General features: G+C 31.0%; 1 protein-coding gene across 1 annotated transcript; it reads left to right on the top strand.

Annotated features, from left to right (window-relative positions):
• The first annotated feature begins 293 nt into the window (after window positions 1-293).
• LOC107440691 (DNA ligase 1) lies at window positions 294-9,704 on the top strand. Its single transcript, XM_043043473.2, has 3 exons — window positions 294-1,570; window positions 4,819-4,915; window positions 7,769-9,704. Exons 1-2 carry the CDS (start codon window positions 311-313, stop codon window positions 4,897-4,899), a joined length of 1,341 nt encoding a protein of 446 aa, XP_042899407.1. The 5' UTR covers window positions 294-310; the 3' UTR covers window positions 4,900-4,915; window positions 7,769-9,704.
• The last annotated feature ends 1,434 nt before the right edge of the window (window positions 9,705-11,138 follow it).

Raw genomic sequence — 11,138 nt, 5'->3', positions numbered from 1 at the left:
ACTTAACAGAAAACTTAACTATTTCCATGTTTCCAGACAATAAGCATTCTGCAAACTAGTGCGCATAAATTTCATATTTTTAACATTACCTTAAAATAAAATATCTGCAAGTATTTATAACCTAGTCATAAACCAAATTTTATGGGTTAACGACTACGTGCGACTATGTACCCTGAAGTTTTATCATACCCTGATATTAAATACAGCAAATATGTACTTCATACATATAAAATACATTTATCTAATTCTTTATCTTTCTTTCGATTTTTTATCTAATTTCTTTTCTTAATTTGTAGATAATCCACAGAATATGTATCAAACTCGAAGGCAGCTTTTAAAAGTGAATACTGGGCTCCAAAACTCTGCTCACCCTGAGGTATCCAAAATAAATTTACGTAAAAGAGGTAAAAAACCTTCGTGTGAATCTCTTTCCAACTCTGCAAAAACAATTTGTATTCAAAGTATTGACAAAGAGAATGTAACAACCGTTGATAGTGTTCAGTTACCTAAAAGCAATAAGCAAAATGGTAAAATCAAGCCATCTAATGTCTGCAGGGATAAGACAGTTATTCATGAAGCTGAAAATCGCTCCAAAAGCCAGCAGAAAGAAAAAAGTAAAGCTAAGAAACGTCAAGTTTTGACCACCAAAGAAAATGTTAATTTTAAATCTGTGGGTAAAACGGTAAATTCTGTTGTAAATAATTTGATTTATAACAAATGCCTTAAAAAAGGCTCTAAGGTACTTGGTGAAAAAATTAAACAATCTGTTGTAGATGTATACGATATAAATGTTGACGATGATTTGAAGAAGGAAGAACTAGATTTGAAAAAAGTCAAAAAGCTGAAACTTAAGGATAAAAAAGAAAAAATTTTAAAAAAGAAAAAATGCTTAAATAAATCGACTAAATTAGCTGCTAAAGATAAGGATATAATTCAAAGTTTTAAAAACAAAACTGAGATTCAGAGTCAAGTGATAAGTTCTTTAACATCTAAAAAATGCAATGATTTAAATATACAGGAGGTGAACCCTATAAAGAGTTTTCCAAAGTCTGAACAAGTCGATTCCTCAAAACTCGTAGAAGAATTTTGTTTGGAAGTAAATGTTAAAAATAAAGATTCCGGTATATTAGTTTTAAGGGAAACTACTCCTGTGCGAGAGTTAGATTTTAATATTCCAAATGAGGGCAGTGTAAACTCTGGTGCTTCTGAACGTCTTCCAGGCTTAATACATCTCACCTCTACTCCACAAAATGCTGAGTGCCCATGCCCTACTTTTACTTCTCCTGTATTCAGCTTTGATGTGCGGCTCTCTGAAGTTCCTACAGCTCCTTTATTGTCAGAAGTTGCCGCTGACATGGTTGATTGTCCTGAACAGTTACCAGATGAAAATGAGCCTGAATATGTGACTGCATCTAATGACTATTCTTTGGTACTTTTTGGATCACCTCAAAAAGATGAAGAAAAAATAAATGAGGGGAAAGTATTGCACTTTGCCGCTGATGATGAGAGAAAAAACAAAAATAAGAAGAAAAAACCTGATCCTATTGTACAGAAAAAATCAAATGCTGAGGTAATTTTTAAACTTCACTTTGTTTTAAATTCATTAGAATCTTAGAGAATTTGTTAAGGGGTGACCATACCAGGGGAGAAACTTTTCATCGCAAATTCTCTTTCACCTTCATTACTAATTTTAAAAAAAGAAAAAGTGAGTACATGCAAACTTAGAGTGAGCAATGAAGTTTCAATCAAGAAGAAAAAGAAAAAAAATATCAAAATGAAAACAAATTATTGGAAGAGAACTTTTTCATTCCGAAATCCTAAGTTATTGTCTAATAATTTATTTTCATTTTGATATTTTAAACAGGGTGCATAGCGTTTTTAAAAAGTGCTTAAAGGTGCTTATTTTCATTTTTTAAAAGCCCTTAAAGGTGCTTATTTTCGTTTTTTAAAAGCCCTTAAAGGTGCTTTTTTCATCTGGTGTTTTTAAAAAGTGCTTAATTTTCCCTTTTCCAGAATGAGATTTTTTTTCTTTACCATGTCGATTTTCGCCACGTACAGGGTGCGTTCTGAAAGTAATGCACATTTTCTGGGAAAAATGGATTTATTGATGCTATGGGTACAAATGGTTAAAATTCTTCAAAATAGTTTCCTTGTGCAACAGTACACTTGCGGAGACGATTCTGCCACGCCTGGAAGGCACCCTGGAACTCCTCGACAGGAATGCCTCTCAGGAACCTTGTAACATGAGCTTGGATGTTCTCCATCGGCTCCCAGTGCTTTCCCTTTAGCTCTCTTTTCAGTCGGGGGAACAAAAAAAAGTCACATTGTGCCAAGTCAGAGCTATAGGGAGGCTGGTGCACCAACTCATCAATTCCAGCAATTCTTCACTGCGCAAAACCTGAACTTATTTTTGCTTCTCCGTCAACACCTTTGGCACAAGATTCACACTGACCTTTCGCATTTGCAAATCCTCCGTCACCATCCCAGTGTAAGCGATTGCCTGAATGCAATCGGTTAAGACGTCGGAGTTAGACAGTCGGTTAAGACTGCCTAACTTCGAAACTTCACGCACACGCTGGACGTTTTCATCGGGTCGGGCTGTTGTTGTATGTCCAGAACAAGACTCGTCGGTAACCTTCTCCCGACCCTCCTTGGAGGCCTTGTGCCACCTTCCACACTGAGATCTCGAAATGTCTCCTTAAAGTCGTCTTGAAGCATGTGATGAGTTTCCGTTGCATTCTTCCCAAGTCGCACACAAAACTTTATCGCGTACCGCTGTTCCAGGGAACACTCCACCACGCCGTGACTCGATCGAAAAAAAGACTGCGCGTAGACACGTCCTATCACTCCTGCTCGGAGCGACTTGAGACCAAGCTTGTTTGGAAAGACAAATCCCCCACCCCATTTTTTGACCAATCTGACTGCGCTGTGATCAATAGTCGCGTCACAATAAAATCATGCGCATTACTTTCAGAACTCACCCTGTATTATGCAAAAGCATGATTTTCTCATTGTTCGATTCAACGTTTTCGCATTTCATTCAACCAATCTCTTTCGGTGTACTCTCATTCCATAGAGTATGAAAGCGCCATTCATTTTACCTGTTTGATAAAATACTTCTGAGCCCAGAAGCAGAAAGTGCCTGAAACTGTGACGTACGTCGCAGAACAAACGAAGTCTTGCAGAACAATTTGTATCTTGAATACTTCTGTAACCATTTTTATCTTCTAAAGCAAGCAGAAAAGGAATTAAATTCAGAGATTTCAAATTTCATAAAGTTTATGAATTTTTATATTTTCTATTCCCATTTTAGAAGCAATTNAAAACCTGGGACAAGTTCCTTTATTAACATTCGGGACATATTATTAGACATTAAAACATGCATAATACTTTGCATTATATACTGCTAATAATTTATATTAATATATCATTTATAAAAAAAAGTATTGCAAAATCATTATATTATTAATTACTTTTTGTAAAAACATGGTACTCTTAGTATATTATATCTGTGAGTTGTTAATTATTATCAATCTAAATATTGATTATTTTATGCCACAATTTAGACAGATTTTTTAGCTTAAGTAAATCTAAAGTGGTCGCCAATAATTGTCAAATCACTTATAAGAAGAAAAAAAAAATTTTTTTTTACTCTTAATGTTTGTTATTATTACTTATAATAATTGTCAAATCACTTATAAAAAAAAACTTTTTTTTTTACTCCTAATGTTTGTTATTATTACTTATTAGCAGAATATGTCTAATTATGAGAGAGAGGTTGTGAGGGAATTTCTGGCAGACAAACAAAAATTTTCGGTTTAAAAAAATTACTAAAATTTTTTTTATTTTTAGGAAATGTGTCGTTTTACAAACGTTCCTTGTTAAAAAATATTAAATGCCATTATGTGCATTTGTTAGTTTGAATTCTAAAGGCTGAATATTTGCTACATTCCTATTTTCTGGTGATCTTTCTAAAAGTCAATGCCCTTCACTAGGAGAAAAATGTCTTTGTTAGGATCCGATGGTCAGGGTATCTGTGCACCTGGAAAGTCATGAGAAATCACGGAAAGTCATGAATTTCGGTATTGAACAAAATTTGTCATGGATTTAGGTCACCGAAAAGTCTAATTTTTAAAATGGAATTTACCCTTCCCCCAATTTCATGGTGTTCAGAATATCTGAATTTGTAACAAAATCTCCACTCCCAGTCATATTTTATTAAAGTATAAAACGTTTTTATCACAATCTTGAAAAATTATGGTGTTTTTTCAAAAATGAAAGAAAAAACATCATTTCTAGAGCGAATTATCTTTTAAACTTCCGTGATTTCAGAGTTTTTTTGTTATTCTTTTATTTTATCAATTAAAAAATTCTAGCCGAAGCTATCCTGTCATTGGCGATTTTTGTTTTTAATTCCAAAATGAGATCAGAAAAAGCAGGAGTATTTCTTTCCTTTCCGCTGAACAAGAGAAGTATCCTTAGAATATAATTCTGCCGAAAAAAAGAAGAAAAAAATTATATGCTTTTGTATTTTTTTTCCAGCTATTTTATTTCTTCACCTCTTTCTTTACTCTGTTTTTTAAATTTAAAATCTATAAATATGAAGATGCGGAGTATAACAGTTTTGGTTATACCTATCATTTCAATTAATGTTATTATAATGCTTTTTTTAATTTATTGTTGTGTTCTTGTCGGAAAAAATAGTAACTTCGTTAAGTCATGAATTTGAAAATCTAAAATGTGGCAGATATCCTGTATGGTTGCAATCACACAGTTTTTATTTCACTCTGCTTAAGCAATTTTTTAATGCCATTTCAGAAACAAGAAGAAGAAGCATTTTATAGGAGTTTCAATCAGCAACTTTCTGAAATTGAAGACTATGAACTTTGTATTGAGTAATATTGTTGGAAAAATGGTTTGTATAGCTTTTTTCTTTCTCCCCCCCCCCTTAACTGCTTCCCTGATTATCCTCAACTCGGGTATGTATACATTGCAAATATTTATTATCCCGTCAATAGGCTTTGTTTTATCACATTTTTATTAGGCCGGAAGCAAAACAAAAATAAGAATAATCTGCTGTGATTGGAAGTTTGCAATTTTTGTTTCTGAGTTTTGCCATTTGCGGGACTGCAGACGTGTTTTGTACAATTGTATATATGATGGTTGATGAATTTACATAGAAGAAAGAATTTAAAAAATGGCATTCCCCAGCGAAAGTGAAAGTAATGCAGATGATTTTTTCAGATTATGAAGATGTGAGCATATACAAAGACTAATATTTAGCTTTTTTGATTTGCCCGAGATAGTTAGGGATAGTAAACTAATGGTAAATTAAATATTTTTTTGCACATAAAAAAATTAAAACTTCAACTTGAACTTGTGTATTATGTTTTGTTTTAGTTCCTTGTATTTATTAATGAAATAAAAAAATATGATGATTTTTTGCATTTTTCTTTTTCAAAAAAATTGCTAAGGGAAGCGGTTAAGGAATATTGAACGATTGCAAAAGTTTGTTACAGTTACAAATCACAAATAAATGCTTTTTAAGATTGCAGAGAAATGTGACCAACAAATAACACCAGTGAGAAATTGAATACTAAAATTCGGGCTAAACAACAAGAGCTAGTGTCTTTTGTAAATACAGTAGGGAACCGTTTATCCGGAACGATCGGGACCATCGATATTCCGGATAACTGATTTTTCCGGTTTTCTGAATCGCTACAAAGAGCCGTTTTTTTTTTTATTGTTAAACCCAGCTGGAAAAAAAAGTATTTGGAAATAATCTTAAAAAGAAGAAAAAACGATGAAGTAATAGACTAATGATTATTTATAAAATTATGGTAAGGTAAACATGTTTCAAAAAAGAAAGAAAAATCTTAAGAGGAAAAAAAAAATTTTTTTTTTTTAAAATGGCAGGAAAATTTATCGAATTTCTTTCCGGTTTTTTGGTTTTCCGGTTTTCTGATTTCCGGATAACGGGTTCTTTAATGTATATATTGGCTTGTAACACCACCGACAGTTCTCGAGGCCCTAAGCTGCAGCCCAAAAACACTTTGGTTTCTTTGTAGTTAACTACAACTACTTTCGAAATGTAGTCAATACTTTGCTACTTTTAGAGGACAAACATAACTGGAGAACTTAATTTTCACCAATATTCAAAATGATTTTGGTTAAAAAGTTGGCTTGGTTAAATATGAGGAGATATTAAGAAGTTTTAATTTATGTTTGCATGAAATAGCTTTTATTCTTAGGTACTTTTAAGTGAGCAATGCTTTTTATATCCTCCAAGAAATAAAGTACAATGTAGAGATGATTGTGCTCCAGAAAAAATCTTGATTTCAGAATTTTTCGCTAACCCCGATGCGACCCGAATTAAATAATAATTTTGCATTTTGTTAATGTATATAGTGCTTAACAATATTTTTGAGTGCTTAAAAAGTACTTAAAAGGAGCTTATTTTTGTTAAAAGCTTTGACCATGCACCCTGGATTAAAAAAAAAAAAATCTTTTGCTTTTTTATTAACTTTTCTTTTTATTAGCGTTTTTTATATGACAGGATTTCTAAAGAAGAGCGTTTCTATCTGGAAAAGTTAAATTGAAATTTTTAACGTTTAAACTTTAATGTTTAAAAATTAAGAATAATTTTTGTTTTGTTTTTTCAAACCAGCTTTTTCTTTTTCATAAACATTTGTTTTTATAAATGTTTTTATTATGATGTGCAGTTAAAAGGGGTTTTAATTATTAGACATTATTCGTCACTGAAAAAACAAAAGAATGGCAAGGTCATTCTTTTGTTTTGTTTTATTAGGTAGTTGGAAAGCTGAAATGTTAAGGTTTGAAATCTTCTCTCAAAAATTAAGATAAATTTTCTGTTTTACCTTTGTGTCATCTTTCTTTATGATAGTGCTGCATTTTTAAAAGCATTTCTGATAGACTTTTCTCTTTTTAACGTCTTATGGCTAATTTTTAACATTAAAATTTTGTTTTCAGAATTAAGAAAAAATTTTCTTTTCTTCAACTTTACCACCTTAGTTTTTTTTATTTATTTATCTTAAATATTAGTCATTTTTTTACTTATCTTAAATAGTTTTTCTTCTTTTACCTCCTACCAATAATATTGCTTAGTTTTTAGTATTTTTAAATAATAACAAAACTCATGTATATATAAAATTATTTATATATACATGAAAAAATCATTAATATATATAATTATTTTTTTGTTGCATTTCAGCTGTCGAATATTTGGTATTCGGCTAAATCAGTATTTCTTACAACTCTAATAATTTTAACCCTTTTGATTAGAAATATTTACAATTATAACTATAACATAGTTTTTAAATATTAATTTTATTAATATATTTTATCCGATATGCTGTTTGGTAAATGTAAGACAAAAAAATAATTTATGACAACCATGCCACTTTGATTATAATACTTTGCATATTTTGAGACACGGGTTTAGTTAACCAGTTTGAAAACTAGTCTGGGTAATTAATTTGCCCTCAAATGCACATGCTCTGAATCGGCACATGTTGTTTTCCCGTAATTTTTTTTTTTCCGAGCATAATATCTAGTACTGAACATATCCCTATGTTAGTTACGTATTCATAATTAGTGTTGACAAACCGATAAAAAAAAAATTTCTTCCATTTTTACCTTTTTTTCTTCCGGTTTGTCAATTTTATTATGATCAAAGACAGTTTTTTTTTTTTTTTTTTTAATTTAAAATTTCCTTTCTATTTGTTATTAAATATATTTTCTTTTCTAGGCTAGTGACTCTTTGTGTTGATGTTCATAGAAGATCTTGTATGCATTGAATACTTTTCATATCTATCATTTCATTTTATACCATTCTTCAGTCTTTTTGATGTTTATAAAATTACTTTATGTATGTATACATATAATTATTTTATTTTTAATTCTAGTTTTTTTTCCATATGATAATCTTATTAGTTGGCTAAACAGATTACTTAAAAAAGAAAGTTTATGAATGAAGCTATAACAGTCATCTATTTAAACTGTACAAAAGCATCTTCTCCAGTGCTTTCACATAAAATTTGTATTTTGTAACCAGAGAATGTGCTTCATTATAATATTGAAAGGACCCTATGTCTTTTCTTGTTTTTACTTCATTCAAATAAATAAGTTAATTTTTCTTTGGTTTATTTATAGTACTAGCTTTTGAAAGTGAACTTTGTAATATTTTTTGATAGTTCATTTGAAAAAAATTTATGTATTAAAAAAAAACATGAGACAATTTGGTGGATCTTTTCCTATCATTATGCTCAGTATTCACTTTTTGAATTAGTGACATCTGTAATTATTCATCACCTGTACCATATAAAGTTCTTACCCAATGAACAAATGTCTGTTTTAGCCCAGAATTATGCGAAAAGCGATTTCACACTTCTATTTAATGTTTTCACAATTCATTCAACCACAAGAATAATATTNATATATATATTTCAATGATAGGAAGAAAATTTTTTTTATTAGTGTGCTTATTCTAATTATATTTGGGGAAATTTCTGTATCGTGATCTGTGGCAGAATAATTGTCAAGTCTTGGTACTCTCCGTGCAGCAGTCCGCGAGAAATTGAAGGAAAAAACATCACGGAAAGGTATAACTCGTAACCACACCCTGGCTGACATCTACATGTTTTCTTTTTAATTGCAAGTTTAAAATCTGTTTGGCGATTGTAGCTGTCGCGAAATATTAGGTCACTGAAATATCCCCTTTATATATATGTATTTAATAAAGAGTTGAGTATATTTTGAGTGCTTGAAAAGTGCTTAGGGGTCGTTTATTTTTTGTTCCAAAATTTGGCTACACACCCTTTATATACCAACCATCATATGGTTAATGTACAATTGTTTATATAAATGTCAAAAGCAGTAATCTATTTATTTACAACATTTTTGCCTAAATTTGTTATAATGTGTTGACTATCATTGTTCAAAATTTATTAAAAAATACTTTTTTTTCTGAATAAAATTAAACAAAAGTGCAAATATTTCTTGATAATTTTTTAGTTTGAAAAGCAGACTTAAATATGACAAACATATTTACTCAATGCCAGCTTTTTATTAATTTAAGTTTCAAAGACTTTTTTAGCAAGTATTGCTGCATTAAATAACTTAAAATAATTCACAACAAGAATCACAAATGTATAAATTTCAAATTGAGCTTATCTTAATTATAATTATCAAACACTTCATTTAAATACATCTTTTTGAATTGCTATCAATCTTAGTAATGGTTAGCTTTAAACTATGTATAACTGCTATCCTGCTAAATTGCACAAATGAAGTTAATTTTAACCAAAATAATAAGAAATTGATTAAAGAGCTGTGAAAAATAACAGCTTAAGATGACTGCAAATCAACAAATTTTCTCAGATATGTTTTGAAATCTTAATGCTTTTGTTAGTTGCATTCTAATGCAGTTCGTAGCTACAAATTTAAATATTTCATTTGAGTTTTTTAAGGCAGGCAAAACTTGCAGCAACCTTGAACATAATAGTCTTCATTCAGGCAAGAGAAATGTAACCATCCTGTATTTTTTTTTCTTACGTAGCAATTATACTGTAGTAAACATTTGCACGATAAAATGTGATTGTATAGCTGCCAACTCTACTGCATTTTGAAATACTGTTTCTCCTGGTCTAATGGTTTAATTAAAATTCTGATTTTTATACATTTTAGTTACAGTTTCTGTGTTGTTCTTTCTTGTAACATTTATTGTTTATTTTACAGTGTGTCTCTTTTCATCTATTACTTTGGAAACCCTTTTTTTAATTCAAAACTCTGCCGCCATCAATTGTGAAATGTGCAAGCTATGTTTCAAGATATTTGTTAATAGGGAGATTTTGCAAATTTTCTTTAGCTTCTGTGCACTCCCGTTAAGTAAGATTTGAAGCAAATGCTCATGTGCCCCCATAAAAAAATATCAAACTTACATAAGTGAAAGTAAGAGATCTCTCAAAAAACCATATGTTAAAAATGCTAACGTAGTGGAATATAGTTTTGACTACGAAATCAAAACAAACATTTACAATGGACATGGATGATCTCTTCATTCAACAAATTGTTGTAATACCTCACCATTCATTTCTAAATTTCATCAATATATTTCTTCAAATTCGCATTCCATGTTTTAAGTCGGAAGGTAGGCTTAAACAGAAGATAGCTATAAACAATGTGCTTGTAGTTTTGTCTTTGTGGCGTTAATCACGCCAGCACAACGTAAAGATACCCATCATCTAAAATAAACGCAAGCATGCGCAGTTGATTCAAATCTTACATACGCGGAAAAGTGTGGAATCTCTCTATTATCAGCATTTTGCATGATTCCTGACTAAGCTGGTGACTGTGGTCAGAAGTGTCTATGATAGAGAATATAAAAAGCCATTATTGATAAGACGTGTCCACGTGGTTATCAAGTACATTTATTACACTATTTTATAAACTTCTTAAATTCTCCCAGCCATTATTGATAAGACGTGTCCACATGGTTATCAAGTACATTTATTACACTATTTTATAAGCTTCTAAAATTCTCCCAGAAGAAATATCAGAGCTCTGCATGCTGAAAAAGCACTGAACGGCTTGTGTTATTTAAGATTTGATCCCAAGGAGTTATGTTGCTTGACTTTTTGGGGGGTTAGAACCATTAATGCTATGTATTATGGTCATAGTCTGGCCATCTCACATTTTTTGCTGATGACAATGTGAGACCTCACTCACATCGTTGCAAAAGGATGTTCCAACTATTTGCTGAGACCATCTACCACACAGTACTGATCTCGCAGCCAATGACATGGCGCGTAGCGTTTTGGAAAGGTACTTAAAGGTTCTTATTTTCAATGTTCGTTTTTTTAAAAGCCCTTAATGATGCTTTTTGTCATTGGGTGTTTTAAAGAAGTGCTTAACTTTCCCTTTTCGAAAATGAGATATTTTTTCTTTTCCTTGTCGATTTTCGCTGCGTATTATATAAAAGCGTGGTTTTCACTTTGTTCTATTCAATGTTCTCACAATTCATTCAACCACAATCTATTTGAGCGTACCGTCGGTTCGTTCGAAGTGCATGAAAGCTCCAATCATTTTACATGTTTGATGAAATGCTTGCGAGTCCTTAC

Source organism: Parasteatoda tepidariorum, chromosome 2, assembly GCF_043381705.1.
Source record: "Parasteatoda tepidariorum isolate YZ-2023 chromosome 2, CAS_Ptep_4.0, whole genome shotgun sequence".
NCBI lineage: Eukaryota > Metazoa > Arthropoda > Arachnida > Araneae > Theridiidae > Parasteatoda > Parasteatoda tepidariorum.
The sequence above is the reverse complement of the archived record's forward strand: the minus strand, read 5'-3'. Positions and strand labels throughout refer to the sequence as shown.